Here is a 20631-nt window from a genome sequence, read left to right as displayed (position 1 = left end):
TACTGCACACAGCTATCAACTTCTCAACTTGAGAACAGAGCCTAAGAGGAGCTTATAAATGTACCATTAGCTCCTCTGCTTTAGATGTGTTAGAGGTCAATTAGAAAGAGTTTGCATGCTAACATGCTAAACTAGGGCGCTGAACTACCTCACTAACGACGGTAGAATGTAAATCAATTCCACATTTTGACTTTGCAACAAATATTCGTTTAAGATGTTTAAACAGGAGAAACTATTAAAGTAAGGGTTAAACTGGAGAAACCCTAGAGTACGTTAATCTGAGGGAACGGTTATTGCAGTGCTTCTCCACTAAGGTTGCAGACTGTCTAATTTCAGTTCACTGAAACTAAATGATTCAACTGTCTGTAGCAGAGTTGGGATGAAGCACAATGTGTGACCGGGAGCACTTCTCATTTTCTTTTACCTTGTAATTTGGCAGTTTCACTGCAAGATGGAGGAATAATAAGAAGCAGACTGGTGATATTTCTTGTACAGAAAGGAAGTCAAGTTTGTTCTACATGACAAGAATGGTCTCGGGTCTAACAGTGAGAGGCTAAATCTGTGAAGGCTTGTGTTTTGAAGTGAAACACGTCATGACAAACCCAGCAAGTATGTCACTTTAACCCTGTTGTCCCTCACCTTCCTTCTACAGTGTGATGCATTGGTCAATGTTCTGCTGGGAAACCTTGGGTCCTGCCATACATGTGGATGTTACTTTGACATGTACCACCTACTTAAGCATTGTTGGTGACCTTGTACACCCTTTCATGGAAACTGTATTCTCTGATGGCTGTAGCCTCTTTCAGCAGGATAATGCGTCCTACCACAAAGCACAAATAGTTTGAGGAGCACAGCAACAAGTTTGAAGTGTTGACTTGGCCTGCAAATTCCCCCAGATCTTAGTCCAATCGAGCATCTATGGGATGTGCTGGACCAAGTCTGATCTATGGAAGCCCTACCTCATAACTTACAGGACTTAAAGGATCTTCTGCTAAGATATTGATGCTAGATACCACAGCACACCTCTTTAGGGGTCTAGTGGAGTCCATGTCTCGACAAGTCAGAGCTGTTTTGGCAGCAAAAGGGGGGCCAACACAATATTAGGAAGATGGTCATATTGTTATGCCTGATCGTTGTATACAACATTTTAATCACAGCTGTGGCAAATCTCTCTACATTAGTGACCCTCAGAAACACAAGGCAAAACCAGTATACTTCAGTACCTTGAGGTCCTTGTTGAGGCCAATTATAGCTGTTGGTGTAAAGGCCAGTGACAGGAAGTGGGAAAGGGGGAACCAGAACCAGAACTGGGTGAAGACAAGCAGACCGACCACTGATGGCATGTGAGTGTGACCTGTCCTGGACTGTAGAGAGATGGTCACATTACGTCCACCTGGGAAGCAGAGAGCAGAAAGATTACATAGGGCTTCAGTATTATAGAACAGGCCTTTAGGTTTATTATTATCACATAATATAAAACCTTTTTGATTGCGAAATGACCCCACATTTTATATTATCACAATATTGGTGCATTTTTTTCCAGATACGCAGATAAAAAATAAATAAACGATATAATTTGGCTTAAGAAAAGTTCCATAATATTGGTGCCAAACAATATCTATGTACAAAAAGCGGACAGAAAGTCCGCATTGGAAAATATGTCGGACGCCAACCGACAGGCACAAAAGACTTTCAGCTACATGTACCAAAAACCGAAGAAAAGGACTTTTCACAGTGCTGAAAAACAGCATGGTCAGCAGACTTCAAGCCATACATACTACATCTGAAGTATAAGAGTTAAAAATGGATACAGACAAAATGTCAGTGTTAACCTGGGAAAGTGAAACCACAGAAAACAAGGAAATTGTTAGGTTAATAGTTAAAATCAAATTTTTTTTTTTGACGTTGCATTTATTAATGATTGTGGAACTTTTGGCACGAAAACCCTAAGATCAGGGAGTGGGAAGGTAACACGGGTACAGACCAGGATGTTCACCACCCAGAAAACATTGTCTTTTGGCTGATCTGTTGATCTCAGAGCAGGATTTAAATTGGACGAACATGCAGGCAAGCCAGTTACACCCAAGAATGCATTGTCTGCAGTATCCTGTATTTAATTTAATAAAATAGGTCTCATCCATTTTCACTAGATTTGAGATACATGGGAGATAAATCACTAATCGTAAGAGGTGTGTCAGCTGTCCCAGAATACCAGACTTTTTCCAGCTGCAATGAACTAGTGATAGAAAGAGGAGAAATATATATAGACATAATGTAGAGAGAAAGCATATCTGTTTTTAATTCACTTGTAAGATCAAGAAGTTCTGTTGCCTTGATTGGTCACTGATATTTCTTTCCCCTCGTCATCTTTTCAGACTGTTTTTCACTAGTTTTGCATTTGGCAATGTCGGTGTCACCACTGGTAGCATAAGGCAATACCTGGACCCAACAGTGGTTACACAGACGGCACATCAATATGTGGCATTGCTAGAAGGTTTGCTGTGTCAGTTACTCTAGGACAGCTCAACCCATCAGGAGGACCGGTATCTACTTCTTTGTGCAAGGAGGAACCGGATGACCGCTTCCAGAACCCTACAAAAATGACCTCCAGCAGGCCACTGGTGTTTCTGACCGAACAATCAGAAACAGACTTCATTTGCCATGGAACACCAGAATTGGTAGGACCGCCACTGGTGTCCTGTGTTTTTCAGAGATGAGAGCAGGTTCACCCTAAGCACATGTGATGGACATGAAAGACAGACATGAAATGCTGCATGTAACATCTTTCAGCATGGCCAGTTTGGTGGTGGGTCACGGATGGTATCAGGAGGTGTATCCATGGATTGAGGTGCAGACCTCTACAGGTTAGACAATGGCATTCAAGAGACAAGCAGTTACTGTACGGGAAATTCCAACATTTCATGCAAATGTAGGAATTTCCTTTTAGGGTAGAACAAGGGAACATGTGAGGGGAATTCTGTCCAACTAGTAACTTCTCACTTTTACTGTCACTGTGAGTGCAGGCTCAACCTTAAAAATATAATTTAAGTTTTGAGGTTTATCTATGGGTGGATGAGGGTGATTAATGATGGCAATGGCACAGTACAACGAATACAAAAGAGTAACAGTCCTCTCTCTGTCTTTCTGGGACACACAGAAGGGAGGGACAGCAGAAGACAGGCAGAGGAGAATAAAAACAGAGGAAGCAACCAGGATGATTTGTCATAACTACAAGAACGAAAAGATGAATTTTCCTTTTTTTTTTTTTTTTTTTTTTTAAAACAAAGGTTATGGTGTGTAATCCTTCCAACTAAAAATTAAATCAACCTTAACAATAGCACTTAAATCATCTGCTGCCGTCTAGCTGTGCACCTATTCTAGTCTGAGGTCACTATGATGATTTACTTACAGGGCCATATCTTGACATCCAGTGTTGAAACTATTCCAGTGCGGTGGACTGAACGTTGGCCAGAAGAACTTACGAGGTCAGTCTTTAAGAGTCTCAGCACCACAACCGGGTGCTCGAGAGTCTCTTAAATACTTGAGAAGAGGTTGAGTATACTTGACAAGCAGGTTCCTCCCACTTGCTGTTTTTGCCAACTCTTAGTTCAGTGGGCCAACTTTCATTCCAAGGAGCTGGTGAGGGAGGCCTTGGGATAACTGTGATCCCTCAAAAGGTGTAATGTCACTACAACCATAGAGTGTAGTGACAAAATAGCCATTAAAACATAAAGACTAGGCATGCTTTGTTAAAAAAATCCACTAAATAAAGAGAAAATCCACTAAATAAAGCTAATTAACCAATTTGTATTAATTACTGAGAGATGGTCTATAAATGGAGGCTGGGCACGTGAGATGACCTGGATACCTGGATACTAGTTGACGGACTAGTCGACTTTAATACTGCGCCATAATGCTTTTGGCAGGAAGTCGTCTAGTCGCCGATCACGTGACAATAACAACACGGACGCCTCCGAGAAGACAGGTGAGGAGCTCAGTGGGTCATTGCAGAAAACTAGCAGGTTCATCACGTGTTTAATTGTCTAAAGTTATCAGAACCTTTGGTTATACATGGAAAAGGCTTCGGAGGTATGCCGCATTTTTTTTTTTTTATCCCGGCTACAATATCCTATCTTACAACACGCTGTAAACTACTATTAAACGCTATTGGCGGTGCCAATTTATATAGGCTATACATATCTGCAGCGCACAGTATTGATAAGTGGCTGTAGTTCTGTTGTGTTCTATTATTTGACCTTGTTGCTGTGGGTGGTTGAAAAGCGTGTTTTTTGTCACTGATGTCAGTTAATGCACCAGACAAGAGACGGGAGTTATGGTAGAGTTGAGAGTTGAAGTGTGAGACTGACAGTGTTTATGGTGATATGGACTACAGCCGACAGTAGCCCATGTTCAAGCGTCAATAAAGTGGCAGAAAAGCCTCCGTAGCTTCCTTTGTGTGAGACACTACAATATGTATTCATGTCAAGACAATAGATTACAATTACCTCTGCACCACATATACTGCTCAAGCTCCAGAAGAACCAGAATACTGAAACAATCATACCACATGAGCTTCAGCATGTCTGACATTCAAACAGCAGTTCAAAACAACGCTGAATATGTTTGCATGCACCTCAGAGAACTGTAATGAAAACACGGACATGCACTGAGAGCTTAAGTTTGGAATAGAGTAAAATCTGAAAAAAGACACCAGTGGTTGTGATTTGTCTGGATGGATGGTCTCACACAAGGTCATCCTGGCCTAAGCTTATTTTCTAAAGTTGTCATATGATAAAATTAAGATGGCTCAGAACAAAATAACCATGAATCAGCAATGCAGGAGAGGCGAGTTAGACAGCAGTGTGTAAACAGAGCTGGTTTCTTTCTGGCTTGGCACATAGGATTTTGTGTTAGTGCTAGAAAAGTGCATGAGAGGTGAATGGATACACATGAATGTAGGTGTGGGTTGCATGTATGCGGGACTGTATAGCTCTCCATGTGATGATCTGCAGCTCTCCTGGACCTCACACAAACACAAACACAGCCTGCTTGCTTGTGTCCACAAACACAGACACCATCAGACAAAAAGTAATCACAGAGAGGGAGACCAACGGGCCATATGGCTGAGGTAGGGCCGCCAGGCGTCAAATGCACCTTAACCTGATCTGTTCCAGAGACACAGTGCACAGGTAGTCAGCCAAAGAAGGTTATTCTGTGTTTGCCCAAACGTAAAGGAACTCAAATTAAGATACACACAAAACCACAAACCCACATAACATTTAGAGCAGTTGTTTTACTGTGTCATAAAGACTTGCAGATCTTTTGTAACACCCAGGAGGGTGAAGCCATATGGGGCGCACAGGACCACATACCAGTTTAATCCTGTTAAGTGACAAGACATATGCAAACCCATTGCCCTCGTTCGGAGACTGACCTGCATCAAGAATTCCCTGGGCCAGAATGGCGCCGAACTTGGCCATAACGTCGTCATGCTTGTCGTTGATCACCTTTGCATAAAGCTGCCTGAACTGGTTCACCTGAAATTTATGTGAAAAAAGAAATCATCAGTAAAAAAATACTATGCAACAGAGCTACAGTGTGTGCCACCGGGTCAGAGGCTCTCCAAACTAAAGAGTAAGTATACATTTACATGTAACTGTAAAGCACACTCGACAGAACATTCACAACACATTCATAATGGTATTGCCACACCCAAGACAACAATGTAGTACTTTTGGTGGTCCCAATAATGACAGCATGTTAGTACAGTGAAACACTGAGTAAATGCCATGCTGGGTAATTACCAGCCAATCTATCACCCTCACACCATTACAAAACCTGGGAAATAAAAGTCACAGATGTAAAACCTCCTGATGCTCCAAAGAAAGAAACTGCCTCTTGCACAACCCTGCATACTGACTTGAGCTTTAAGGACTGTTGCCATACAGATGAGGATAATATGAAAATGTGCCTAGCATTCCTAACTGTCTGTGACAAACTAGGAGGCGTTTCAATGGTGAGTGTGTGCAGTTATGCCTGGACTAGTCACTCCCCAGTCTCCTTTCCTTCGATGCTTTCTGGTTTCAGTCAAGACTTCTACTTTTCTTTCTCCTCACAGCTTACTCAGCAAATGCTCTGGTCCCAGTGGAATTAAGCAGCATTTTAACTAGTCACTAAAGCATGTAGTAATTTTGCAGATAACCAATAGACACCAAGACAAAAACAGAGCACTTTTATATTGTACTGTACTTTTTTTTTTCTTTTACAAACTGACTCGCATTCAAACAGAAAGTCTTCTGCTGCTTTACACTGTAGGTGTACTCAAGGGTGTAGACGGCTACTGACTGAAAACCTAGTTTCACTATCCACTTACCTTAGGACAGGTGACTTCAGTTTGTTGAATCATGATGAGGGCCGAGGCAATGAGGGCGCCTTGTCTCACATAATTCACAGGGTCATTTGTCATGGGCTCCAAAAGATTGATGGCCTCCTGTGTGAGATAACAGAAGTTGATAATGTTCCTTAAAATAATATATATACTTTTTTAATCAAATGTGTTTTCTAAGTTGCAGATGTGTCATGGGGTTTGTAAATAGTATACTGCAAAAGTAAAATTGAATGGCTGATCTCAAAAAGAATTAAATTGAAATACATTTCTTGTGCATGAGTTTCACATATTTTTGGTGAAGAGGATAAAGAAACACACTATTAACATGTAAAAGAAATAAAATAAAGCATGTTTTATCAACAGATCAATAACACAAAGAAGGAAATGAAAATTGGATATGTCTCTTAAGAACAAGACTTAACAAGTATTCAGTGGGATAGCATGAGGACCTCTCGTAATTCTAATGGTGCAGTAATCAAAGCGGTGAAGTGAAATCTGTAGTTTCTCAGTCTATTAGACTATTAGACCCATTTCTTCTCTCTTTCCAACACAACAAATCAACACCAACAGGGACATGTCTGTTTGGTTAAATACAGGAAAGGCGATAATCTACAGAGTCAACCAGACCTCATAAATTAATGACATTACTGTCATCCATATCTGGTTTCCCCCGAACGACTGAGTCTGCACTAGACAACCACATCCTGTCCATGACAGGTTGTTGGAGGGGGGCTAATTTTGAGTATTTACTGTCAGACTACTATATTACTGTCTATTGCCAAAGAAAACCCATTGTTCACCATAGATAATCTTTGAATCACTGAAGCACATGATATAGTAAGAGAAAAAGACACCGCACGGGATTAATAAGGACAGAATGGCCAATGCTGGTGTTTGAGGTTTTCAAAAATTCTATCTAAGCCTTTACTAATACACAAGCTTTCGAGAAAAAACAGTTCCAATTATGAATACTGTCTCCAAACCGAGCTGGTTACGTGTAAATACAATTAAATACAAATGCATTATTTACATCTCGACTTGGATTACTAATAGAAAAAAAGAGATGGTAGAAGATGAGACAATGCAAACCACCAAAATTTCAATCAAGTGAAGAGAGATGCATGCCTTTGTTTAGTTTTATTATTGCTTTCTACTTTTTTATCATGTCAATGTTATCCTAGACTTGTCTGCATGTTTAACATTACAAGCATACACTCAGTTCAAACAACAAAATCACTATGTGTCCTGGCCGGGTTTTAGTGTGAAATATTTTTAAAGTAGCTTAAGATGAAAGCAAAGTGAGGTTAAAAAATGCAGTTAAAAAGAGATAAAAGGAGATTCATTGAGGACAGACTTACCTTGTTACCAGTACCAGCACAGCAGATGCCCAGAGCCATGGCAGCTCCACAACGCACATGAGGGTTGTAGCTTTCTGACAAAAGAGACACTACACTGGGACACTGCTCAGGGGTCCTGAAAAGACAAGCAAAAATAAATGGTCAGTTTAGAGAGAGAGATAGAGATAGAGATAGTGACAGAGATAGTGACAGAGATAGAGAGATAACTTTATTGATCCCTTTGGGGGGTTCCCGCAGGGAAATTGACATCTCCATCGCATACAGCACTGTCGGACATGCATGTACAAGAATTGGATAGAAAACGAATGAATAACTCCCAAGTACCCAACACCCCCCAAAAAGATTAATAAATATTGTGATTGTACATGGTACATGGTATATTGTGATTGTACATGGTTTGTTATTGCACCTTCTTAAAGAGAAAGAACAGACTGCACCTTATTATTGCACATAATTCAGAAGGAAGGAAAAACTGACTGCCTGACTGCTCCCCCGTCCTACAGTCCCTTTTCTTTTTGTCCTCCTCCCCCCAAGTGAGTGGTTGAACAGTTTGATAGCACGGGGGACAAAGGAGTTCCTCAGTCTATTGGTCCTGCACTTTGGGAAGAGCAGCCTCTCACTGAAGATGCTTCTCTGGCTGCTGATGGCAGTGTGCAGAGGGTGGCTGGCATTGTCCAGGATACCCAGAAGTTTGTTCAGTGTTCTCCTCTCTGCTACGGTCGCCAGCCTCGTGCCAACCACCGAGTCGGCCAGCCTGATCAGCTTCTCCAACATGGAAAGTTCTGCTTTTGAGGTGCTCCCGCCCCAGCACACCACAGTGTAAGACCACAGACTGATAGAAAATCTCCAGTAGCTTCTTGCAGATGTTAAAAGACCTTAACCTCCTCAGGAATACATCCTGCTCTGGGCCTTCTTGTACAGCTGCCCCGTATTGCTTGTCCAGTACAGCTTGTTTAGCCACAGCCCAAGATATTTATAGGTCTGCATGACCTCCACCTCCTCCGCTCCTAACAGAACTGGTCTAGGGCTGGTTCTGTCCCTCCCAAAGTCAACGACCAGTTCCTTAGTCTTTGAGGTGTTGAGCTGCAGGTTGTTCGTGTGGCACCAGACAACAAAATTCCTCATAAGGCTCCTGTACTCCTCCTCTTTGTCGTCTCTGATACACCAAAGTTTTCTGAATCTGAAATCCCATGATGGCCGCGTCATCTGGGAACTTCTGGATGTGACACGTTTCAGAGTTGTGGCAGAAGTCCGCAGTGTACAGAGTGAAGAGGATGGGAGAAAGTACAGTCACCTGCGGAGCTCCAGTGCTGCTGACCACAGTGTCAGACGTGATGTCCTTCAGCCTGACGTACTGTGGTCTATCGGTGAGGTAGCTGGAAATCCAAGCAACCACGCAGGGGTCCACTTGCATTCTGGTGAGTTTTTCCTGGAGTACAAGGGGCTGGATATTGTTGAAGGCACTCGAAGTTACAGTAATTCTGATAATTATTAAGGTTAAAGAATTTAGATGAAAAGAACCATATATCTAGCACTGACATTGGTGGTTATTTTTAAAAGGTTCAGTTTGGATTAAATGTTTCAGTTTGGGGGTTAATTGTCAGTCACTGGTTTGATGTTCAGATCAGTTTTTGATATATGGATGAGGTATGAGGCTTTTACAAAACATGCTCTTTGGGCCCACGAGAATAGAAAGGGTAAAGCTTAAGTGATGAGGCTATTTGTTCCATATAAGTGCTTTGAGACCCAAAACAGAGCCATTATGGTTATCTTGATCAGAAAATGGTGAAAGTTGTTTGGGCGGCTCAAGAAAGGATGAGATATGATGCTAATTTGTACAATACAGTACAAAAAGTCAAAAACTAAATCCAATAAATCTATCTATCTAATCTATCTAATAATGCAAGGAACGTCTGTCTGTGTGTCACTCTGTTTGTCTGTGGCACGCATATCTCGCGAACCGTTGGCCCGATTGATTTGAAACTGGGCAGGTGTCTCGCTACGGGCACGAAGATGTGCACTGCTAAGTTTTACGTTGTTTGGATAAGAAATGTAAAATATATCGGTAAAATAGGTTTTCTCCGCTCCAATATTTCCACTAATCCTCATACACAGCACCTGTAGGCTCCCACTATAGGAATACATACTTCCGACGGGCACTGCACTAGTTAAATTTAATAACAATCTTTGCTAAATACAGCAAGGACTTGCATGATATCTTTGAAAATTAAACTGTATGCAACAAAAGTACATTAAGTTTCTGAGACCGAATGAGTGGAAATTATGAAAGAAAGAGACAAAAATAGACATAAGAGTGTTTTGATTTATGTCCTCACAGTGGTGCTGTTGTGAAATATAGAGAAAAGAAACCACTGAGGCAAAGTCAAATTTTTGACTCAAGGCATAATTGCAAAGTCTGTGGCTCCATTTTATTTCTTTCCACCTCCTGTGTAAATCGTTACTTGTTAAATAGTTGTGAACATTAAGTGACACTAATTGAAACGGACACGAGAGGAGTCAACATTTACTTCTGAAATTGTTCATGAAGGGAAAAAAATAACAAATGCCAAAATTGCAGTCAAAGCTGGGGCAGCAAAGGTAAAACACTTTGGGGCATTTAGACAGTAGTTTAACATCTGCTAAACACCACATCACTGTGTGCATTAATTTCCCGTATGATTACATGACAAAATTATTGAGTAAAAACATTGCCAAGACACAAACCACATGCAGTTGTTAGGTAATTTGGTGGAGTTAAATGGGGTGGTACTAATTCAGATTTTAAAGTTTAAATTCTTTCCAATCATAATGACAGTTTTCAATCAGTGGATGAAAGATATAATCACAGCCTGAGTGACCAAAAACCCCCACAAAATGTAATCGTAAAACCAAATAAGTACAGTTGTGCAATTGCTGTGTTGTGTGTTGTCTTGAATTATTTCAACAGAGACAGCTGATTTGAAAGCAAACAAGAAAAACGGGCTTGCACAAACATGATACCGGGTTGAAGCAATCCGTTTTATACCAAGATGGTTATCTGACAATTTGCTTGTGAAGGGGGGTGCTGATAACACCAGCACTGCCGGGTCTGACAGATGAGCAGATTGCAGAGTTTCTCAGTGCATTTGAACTTCAGAGAAAGGTTTGCTCTATTTCAAATGGCCATAGGGAGTAAATCAATTAGGTTGTATGCAACTATATTCTGCGCTTTGTCGTTCCTCATTAAACTGTCACTGTACCAACATCAACATTTTTCTACAACATTTCATTTAAAACTTAGAGGTAGTTTTTGTTTCTTACAAAGATTTCAAAGCTCTTGCAATGATAAAGCAATGACAACAAGAAAATGATAAATAAAATAGCTGTGGTTGGTCTTCTGTTTTTAGAAAGGCTAGTTTTAATTTGTATATTTGCCCACTGAAACAAGGTTCAGCAAATAAATATAACTATAAGAACATAAAAAAAAAGGAAAATCCTGAGCACTAACTTTTCTAGCAAGCTACTGAACACTCAGGATAAAAACGTGTCGGAGGATAAGAAATAATAATCCATCTGACATGATTAAAACTAATAAGCCTCAGTAAAGTCCTGTAAGATAGGTCTAAATAAGTTTGATACTTGTACACGGCATGTAATCAATGAATAATCTCAACTGGTGTGCTTTGAATTAGAGGTTTAGCTCCAAACACTACAAGAGGATTTAACAAGATCACAAATGGGAATCACTGGGAGATCTACATCGCCCTTCAGTTTCATCTATAGGGACAGAGTTCAAATAGTTTCTAATCTGGAAGCCTGATGATGTCCTTCAATCCATACGTATATATTTAGTTGATTGACTGTAAAGCCCCCCCACCCGGATACAAATGTGTGACAAATGTGTGACGTTCATTAACGAAATTGCCCTGATCAGCAAGGTACTGACCGCCCATTATAAGAAGTACAAACAATGCCATGCAAAGCGTAAGAGCTTTTGTAAAAGCTTGATAATGAGACACAAATTGCCACATTGTAGAAAGAAATTGTCACAAAAGGTATTAGCGGTGGGTGCCATATCATACATTGTATCAAAAAAGTAATGTTATGCTCACGTGCAAATTTCTAAAAGAACATAACTTAATATATAACATATTATCTTATGTTGGTGTTGGCACCACAAGGGAATTAAGGAATAAGGTTAAGATATCTGATCCTAGGACTGTTACCATCTGTATTTCTCATATTTTCTTGAGAAGAGAATAATCTCCAATCATAATCTGGTTACTGAAATAATTTTAATTTCTTGAATCCGTTTTTAAAAGTAATGTTAAGGCAGGGATTTCAAAAGAGAACACGAATATCTATTATATTTTTCAAGCACCTACCACCCCACAAAATGTTTTTCCCCATGTACCACTATTACCTCCCCCAACACCAGTTGCTTCGAATGGAGAAGAGAACAGAAAGTGACAAATATAAACAGTGGGACGGCTGTGTTGAAAGAAATTACCTCCCAGAACCACTGGCATGTTGCCAGCATGAAGACATTCATCTGTTTTGTATAGAGTTTGACTCACTTGCAAGGCGGCGCGAGAGGGAGGAGAAGAGTGAGAGAGTGAACGAGACCAGAGAGAGTGTGAGCTGATCACAGGCTGAGAACAAGAGGCAGCAAGTGGGAAAGAGAGGGAGGCAGAGGAGCTACAACATCTGAAAGTTTTAGACCCGTGATCGCGGTAGGTGGTGCGAAGCAAAAAACTGGGGGTTCCTCCAACATGTGGAAGCAAAGCAAATTCCACACCATGGACTGCTTCAGCCCAAGAAAGATTTAGGTTTTGTAGCTGAGGGAGGGAATGCTATAAAGAAGAGATAGGGGAGGGTACAAAAGATACCATATGGTATGCAAAGATTTAAGTGAACAGGGTCCTGCAGTTTTTGTTTTTTTTTGAGCTTTGAGAAGGGACGCCTTGAAGGTCAAAACGAAAGTACAACAAATGATTCCTTTGGTGAAGAGGTAAGAAACTTGCAAAATTATAATAAAACGAGTTCATTCAGTATTTTTTTCTTTTATTTATCTATCTAGGGGACGCTTTTAAGCAATTTAATACCTAGTTAGGTCGCTAGAATATAGTCACAATAAGATTTAAAACTTTTTCTTCCAGCTAGAGTTCTTAATGTGTCTCTCCACAGGAAAGACTCTTTTCATTTGTTACCATTACTATGGCATATTTCCGACAAATGAAATGAAATGGGTAATGACTTGTTCATTGTCTCATTAACTGACCTTTTTCTTCTTTTAAGTGAATGCAGCGGACAGCAAGAGAATCAACTGCCTGGGAAAGCAAAGGCCTCTGCTAACATTTCAGTGTGGAAGTACTAATCGTGGCGGGATTATTACCAGGATACTATTTCTTTTGCACTGTTTTTTTTTCATTTTTTTTTTCTTTGGTACATTGCACAAGAGATGGAGCATCTTGTGCACTGAAGCTGAGCCCTTGCCTGTGGGACACAGTGACAATGCTGACCGAGTGTTCAACACCAAAAAGATCAGAGCCCCGACCCACACTCAGGTCCGCTGTAATCGCAGCAGCAACATGTCGCAGCCAGTCATGGCACATCTTGAGGCTAATGGAACACGTGCACCACACATTAATTTTATTTTAGACGAAGTGTCTGAGATTCAGTTGAAATGGGCTGCCCTGCTCATTGTCATGGTTATCATCCCCACTATTGGAGGGAACATCCTGGTCATTCTTGCTGTGTCACTTGAACGAAAGCTGCAGAATGCCACCAACTACTTTTTGATGTCACTTGCTGTTGCTGATCTGCTGGTGGGACTCCTAGTGATGCCTATTGCGCTCGTCACGGTTCTTTACAGTAAGTTTAGCATGGGTGTTGTGTTTGCAAACCTGACCATCTCTATTACCTTTGTCTCAAACACCAAAGCAATAAATACTCAAACCAACCTAGAGAAATATGTAGCTGTTGAAACAGTCCTGATGAAATTTGACCTAAAAGATAGACAATACTCTGACACCTATGAACCTTTTTAACACTATAGGTTGACTGGTAAACAAACTTAGGAAACCATTTTTAACAAATATTCAAAAGTGAGTCAGGGAGTGACCATTTTGTCAGTGGGATAAAGACAATCAGTTACAGACATTTTACAGAGAAAGTCCTCCAAATTCCCTGTAGAGTCAAATTTAACCCATGTTAGCCTTAATAATCTACAAAAGAAATCAGGCCAGTAGTAGTATGTGTAGCAAAACTAGTTTGTGAGCAGTATGAGATATAATCATGACTATCTAGATTAAATTTAAGAATATATATGATAGTGGATAATAAACACGACACTTTGTCTGCCATTATTGTGGAAGCAGCTGGTCTTGAAATTATTACCCATGGAAAGATGATATTAACAAAAACAGTTTTTACTTTAATTACAGTAATAGTATTGCGTAAACATAGCTGCATAATAACTGAGTTAGACTAGTATTCTCTGCTTTTATAAAACTACAAAATATTGTTGAACCATTATTCACTAATAATTCAATTAGAGGAACAGATGGTAATTAAGTTAAAGATGTGCATCTGAATACAAGCTATTCACATTAAAAATATTATTAAAAAATAATGACTGGCTATTTTAACCTAAATATTAGATAATCATTAAATCAATGACTGTCTAGTTTCACGAGTCCTTTTAACAATAATTATGTCTTCAGAAAAATTAAAAGTTTCGAATCCAAAGTGTATGGTTCTCTTTAAACCATTACACAGGATGCAGGGCAGTCCAATGCATTTTATGAGCTCCTAATAAAATGTACTGAGAACCATTGCAGTAATACGCATAAGTGCACGTCTTTGTTACTCCAAAAAGTACAGCTTCACATTTTTTTTTTGTCTGCTACAATGATGCATTAAAAAAAAACAAAATTCTGGATATATAGTCTTAAATTGTTTTGTCTGTTTTGAGTCCCAAGCAATGGTCATTACCCTTCTATTTAGAGAGATGAAGGTCAGAGTGCTGGCCTGAGATGGAAGAGGTCACAGAAGCATACACATACTCATACAATGTGCACATAAGACTGATACAAAGCATATCAGGGATGACAACAGTGCAGACCGTCAAAGTGCAGAAAGGAGAATCAATGCGTCTTACATTAGCAAAAGAACATGAGCCTCACACAGTCATATAGTACATGACAGGGTAAACCAGCAATATTACTACCATCAGTAGTAATATTTCGGGCCAAAATAGCTCCCACAATACTTAATAGAATAAAAGTACAAAATCACTGTAATAGCCAACTAAAAGTGGACATGGTAGCATCCAATGGTTCAAAACGGCCAGGGCTTACAGTAACTAGGGGAGAGAGAATATTTAGGGAACAAAAAGAGGAGACTCAAGGCAAGTGGTATTGTGTATGCTTTGAATTAAGACTGGTACCATTGTTAATTAAGAGAAGAAATGTTTCAATACTGTGCTCCTGTGATGACTGGGTTTTTAGTGGTTTTACAGCTAATCCAGTCTCTTTTCTCTTTTTGCACTTGAGGGTCACATATTAAATCAAATGGGATTTGGGATGATCAGCTAATCAACCAATCATATCACTCGCAATTTACACTGTTAGCTTGTGGACGGAGAGCAGTACTTCAATAGAAGGCATTTGGTTTTCAGCTACTAAACCTATTAAACAAGGAATGTGGTTAACTAACTGATGTCTTTATAACAACCTCCTGTGCTAGTTTACTTGTTAAATTTGTTTATGTGACAATCACAGCATAAAGAGCACGTAGTTAGCAGAAGGTTATTTTTTTGCTAATTAAACGTGAACCCAGTCATTTCAAGAAGCATGTTCTATTGGCCTTCATGATGAAACATGAGTGACTGAACAAACTACTGAAAACATAATAAATATTGAAAATGCAATTTCTAAATAACACGGCGTTGTGTAGTCAGAAATAGCTGTATAACCATTACCAACCATGAAACTATTTATATGGGCTGACATTTCAGGATATTTTCAAAATGCAAGCCATTAAACCACAACAATAATGTATGTTTTTAAAGAGTTACGGTCCAGACAAAGGTGTTTTGGGAACATTATAAATCATTATACATTAAAACATTATAAAACTACCACAAACTGAGGTGCTCCAAATCAAGTTAAATTTGGATGTTAAATTGATATATATATAAATATATATATATAATACAACTGTCTCATCAAAGTTTACTCATTCTAAGTAGCTTCATTTTATTAAACAGAACAATATTCCCTTCTGTAGCATGCTGGACCCTGCATGCTACACTGTTTATTGAATTTGGCATGTCACTTAACACTTCATAAAATAGGTACAGCAGATTTTCGTTGAGAACAAGAGAAGTATTTGTCAATGAATAAACCTTTCACATGAAAGCCAAATAAAACTCCCCCAGTAAGTGGTAAGAGGGTGGCATTGTAAAACAAAATTACGTAAAGGAATATTTCCAACAGCCTTTTTCAGTGTTAATGGGTAATGAGACAAAAGCCAGAACGATTACTTACCAGTTATATGCCTGGGACTCAAAATAAACTCTACTGTTGAGCACAATCTCTGCCACATCCACATAGAGCTTTTAGCTCCATAAACAGTCAATGAACCCTTCTTTTTCCACTAAAGTCATTCCTCACAGAGCTAAACAAACACAGATCTTTTATCCTTTGTCATTATGGTATATCGCCAGTAACTGGTAGAGATTAAGTTCCATTTGGAACAAAAATCAGTTACACCAAAAGTTTATTAAATTACTTAATATTCTTGGGATAACTGAAAAGTGTATGCCTGTACTCAATTATATCCATTTCATCTCCTCTTTAGACTCTGGGTGGCCTCTTCCGGAGTTCCTCTGTCCTATTTGGCTTTTCCTCGATGTGCTGTTTTCTACTGCATCCATCATGCACCTATGTGCCATTTCACTGGATCGCTACATTGCCATCAAAAAGCCAATCCAACACAGCCAGTACAAGTCCAGAGCCAAAGCAATGGTCAAGATTGCACTGGTGTGGCTCATATCCATTTGTAAGCATACCAACTCAGCTTTCTTTGACTTTTCTTCACAACAATTTTTTGGACTTAAGATTTGTGGCAGATCTGATTTATAGACTGGGAAATAATAGCTGGATTCCATACACGGAAATGCAATAAACAACCACATAGCTACAAGAGACAGAAATACTGGACACAGCTAAAATGTAAAAAATAGAACTACTAATGGCATTAAAATGCCAATTTTATTGCCAATTTCTGCAATTTCCCTATTGCAGGACAAATAAAAGTTTTAATTATTTTCTTAAAATCAGATATGGCAAATCATTTCTATTGCATGTATTTAATGTATTAGTTACGTTTTATAAAAGTAAGAAAATATTTGAATCTGTATTAACTGTTCTCATCATTTCCAGGTATTGCAATCCCAATTCCAATAAAGGGCCTTAAGAACTACCATCTTCCCAACAACATCACATTCAACAGCAACCACACATGTCTCCTGAAAACAGACACCTTCTGGGAGTTTATCATGTTTGGCTCATTGGCAGCATTCTTCATCCCTTTGACTATCATGATGGTCATCTATCTACTTACTGTGCAGGTGTTGCGCAAAAAGGTTTATTTGCTCAGATCAAAGGTGACTCAGCGCTTCAGCTACCCAGCAATCTCCACAGTGTTCCAAAGGGAACAGACTATGATTTCACCTGAAGCTGAGCAAATGAATGAGCTGGATAGCAGACTACAGAAGATGCAAGAAAAAACAAACACAAGCACAATGAACGTTCCCACAAGAGACGAAATATCGTTTCGCAGAATGTCAACAATGGGCAAGAAGTCAATGCAGACTCTGAGCAATGAGCAGCGTGCCTCAAAGGTGTTAGGCATAGTCTTCCTCCTGTTTGTAGTCATGTGGTGCCCTTTCTTCATTACAAATATCACCTCTGTGCTATGCACCAGTTGTGATACTACCATAATTGCCCGCCTCATGGAGATCTTTGTTTGGGTGGGTTATGTGTCATCAGGTATCAACCCGTTGGTCTACACCCTCTTCAACAAAACTTTCAGGGAGGCATTCACACGTTACATCACTTGTAATTACAAAAACTGTGCTAGTCATGGAACAGGACCACATCCGAAAACATCAACTACAGACTGGACCCTTAAACGGATTTCATTCAGATCATCAATGGCAGAGAACTCTAAACTATTCATGAAGCGGGGAATGAAGAATGGCATCGGAGCAGTGAGCTATCAAAGTCCACTGAGGTCCCGGCAACCACCTGTACAGTCATCCAATGGTGTCATGTTAGACACAATACTTCTGACAGAACATGAAGACGGCAAACAGGAGGAACATGTCAGCTGCGTATAAAGACAGACAAATCATCAACAAAAGGGAGGACTTGAAGTGGATCAGATGTATGCCATAAATATTTTATGTATACAACGACAAAAGCTTGCCCCTTCAAGTTGCAAGAGTGGGAAATACCAATATTCTCAACTTGATACATAAATAATTAAATGCTTGACTTATTGCACACTGCACAACAACAAAACCTAACCTGTTGACATCAGATGTTAGTTTGCATGAGTATTTTTTTGACCAAAAGTAAAAAATACAACCTTTCATCCATTTGTCAAGCTTGTCTTTTATGTGTGCAACTGTACAGTATATGGTCAAAATGTTACTCATTAAAGCTTTAAGAGAAGTAGCTCAAGAAAGTTGACCTGTAACCGTTCAACTTTCAAAACACAAACATCATCTATGGCAAGTTATAAAGTTCAGCCTACCAGACACTATGTTAACCTGGAGCTCTATGAAGGCATTATACAATAAGTTCTTCTGCGGATTATTTCGACTTGGGCCATCTGAATATACTGTAAACCTCAGGTCACATGCTTATACAGCCACAACTAGAGATGCACCGATTTATCGGCTGGTGACCGGAATCGGCCGATTTTCACGTGATCGGCCATGACCGGAGACCGGCCGGTCAGTCTGACATATGCCGATTTTTTGCCGGTCAAATGAACTCGGGCGCCGCATGATTTACATCGCGCAACATCAGCATCACACGCAGGCCAGCTGACTGTCTTGCCTGGGCCCGGGACGAGATAATCTTAGATGCCCCCCCCCCGCGCTCCACTGTGACCTTCTCTCTCTTCTCTCAACGGTAGCCTGACTCTGTCCCTCCTCTCCGAGACAGCGGGCCCCTCCCGCATCACTCTCTCTGTCACTTGACTGCAGCCGGATCGCTCTACTCTCTGTCTCATCCTCTCTGACGGAGCTACCAAACTCAACTGTTTCTGTCAAAGATAACGTGTTGTGTCGGGCTTTTATACAAGCTAATGGACGTTAACATTAGAGCTAGCCTGTTAGGTTACGTTACAAGGCTGGTAAACGTTGGCTGCGCTGTTTCTAACCTACGTTCACTTTACTAGTCCCAGCTTCACCGTCACCACCTTTTTTGAAATATTTGTTAAGACAATCTTTAAGGCCTCTATTTTCTTCTCTTCTCTTTCCTTTTCTGAGCACCGGACTAATGCTGACCGGACATTTTGAGCGTACTGAACTTCAAATCAAACGGCAACATCAAATTTTGATCAGTGGCCAAACCATTTTTGTGTTGGGGGGGGGGGGGGGGGGGGGGGTTCTTGACCACTATTTCAAGGACAATTAGCAAGAAAACAAATAAAAAGCTTTTATGTAACTCAAATATTACATATTTTTTTTCCACAAATGGGCCTATTTTAATTTTTTATATTTTTTTTCCCACACCAGGAGTAATTTATATAGTTCTATTTTTATAGTGATAGCGATTATCTGTTCAAAAAATGTTCTATTAAAGAAAAGATAATATTAATATTCTATTAAAGAAGAGAAAATAAATCTTTGTGTGTGTTGTAAAGTGGTTAGAAAAAATGAAATCGGAATCGGCTAAAATCGGTATCGGCAGGTCAAACTCAATGAAAAATCGGAAATCGGAATCGGCCGGGAAAATTGTAATCGGTGCATCTCTAGCCACAACTGTACCTTTCAAATCTCCTCTGCAACAGGCATATGAATGAGTTGCACTTTGGAAATGATACCTATTGTATCTACTGGACCTTTGGAAAGCACTGTTATATAGTATGTGTAGTGCAGCCTGTTGATGACATGTCAAAAATGTTTTAGAATAAAAGATTGTACAAAAAAAAGAATAATCTGATTAAATGGAAACCTCACTGTGTTCTATAAAATATATTCTGTTTCGCTAACTTCAAAGAAAATTAAATCAATCCTAAGAATCACTTCAACTTTAGAGTAACATAAGTTTATTAAAAAGACTGTGGCAACAAGTAGTATAGAGTGAGTATATTCAGCAAAAAAAAAAAAAAAAATTTCAATGCTTTTTTGGAAGCACACATGAAAATTGATGAAATCCAAATAAAAGTATAAACATGCTTATTCAAGAGAATAAGAAATGTGAGATCTGGATAGAACTTGGCATACAAAGTTGGAAGGGGTCATTATTTTGCCTCCCCGTTAACAATCAGGAACTTGATTTAATATGAAAAGCAGAAACGTGCGACTTTTGAACTTGTCCTCTTTGTGAGTGTTTGTGTGCATGTTAAGGGAGCACAGGAGTTATCCTTGAGCCATTATGGTGGGGAGCTGGAAAACAGTAGGCAACTGAATTGCTCTGGTTCAGAAGTCTTTCTAAACACTGGGAAGATTTACACAAAGTTTATCTAGCGGCCAATTGATCACACAGAAATATCACAGCCTTTTTTGGGCTTAAAAATGTACACCCTGATATTTGTGCACTGGCGAGGCGGTCTGTTTAACACTACTCTGGTCTCTGATGGATAAATTCGGTGTAAGAGTGA

General features: G+C 39.7%; 2 protein-coding genes across 2 annotated transcripts in view; one reads left to right on the top strand and one right to left on the bottom strand.

Moving 5' to 3' along the window:
- The window catches only part of psmd1 (proteasome 26S subunit, non-ATPase 1), a 42704-nt gene that overhangs the window by 11802 nt on the left and 10271 nt on the right, over nt 1-20631 (bottom strand). The window contains exons 17-20 of the mRNA XM_084548627.1: nt 7747-7861; nt 6374-6490; nt 5435-5537; nt 1224-1393 (exon numbers count right to left, since the gene is read on the bottom strand). Of these exons, the coding sequence (XP_084404753.1) occupies nt 1224-1393; nt 5435-5537; nt 6374-6490; nt 7747-7861 (505 nt within the window). The remainder of the gene's footprint in view (nt 1-1223; nt 1394-5434; nt 5538-6373; nt 6491-7746; nt 7862-20631) is intronic.
- Nucleotides 11342-19208, top strand: htr2b (5-hydroxytryptamine (serotonin) receptor 2B, G protein-coupled). Its single transcript, XM_084548207.1, has 3 exons — nt 11342-13599; nt 16591-16791; nt 17175-19208. The coding sequence occupies exons 1-3, from the start codon at nt 13317-13319 to the stop codon at nt 18131-18133; spliced, it is 1443 nt and encodes a 480-aa protein (XP_084404333.1). The 5' UTR covers nt 11342-13316; the 3' UTR covers nt 18134-19208.

This window comes from Chelon labrosus (assembly GCF_963514085.1).
Source record: "Chelon labrosus genome assembly, chromosome: 7".
Classification (NCBI taxonomy): Eukaryota; Metazoa; Chordata; class Actinopteri; order Mugiliformes; family Mugilidae; genus Chelon; species Chelon labrosus.
This window is presented reverse-complemented; position numbering and strand designations above follow the sequence as displayed.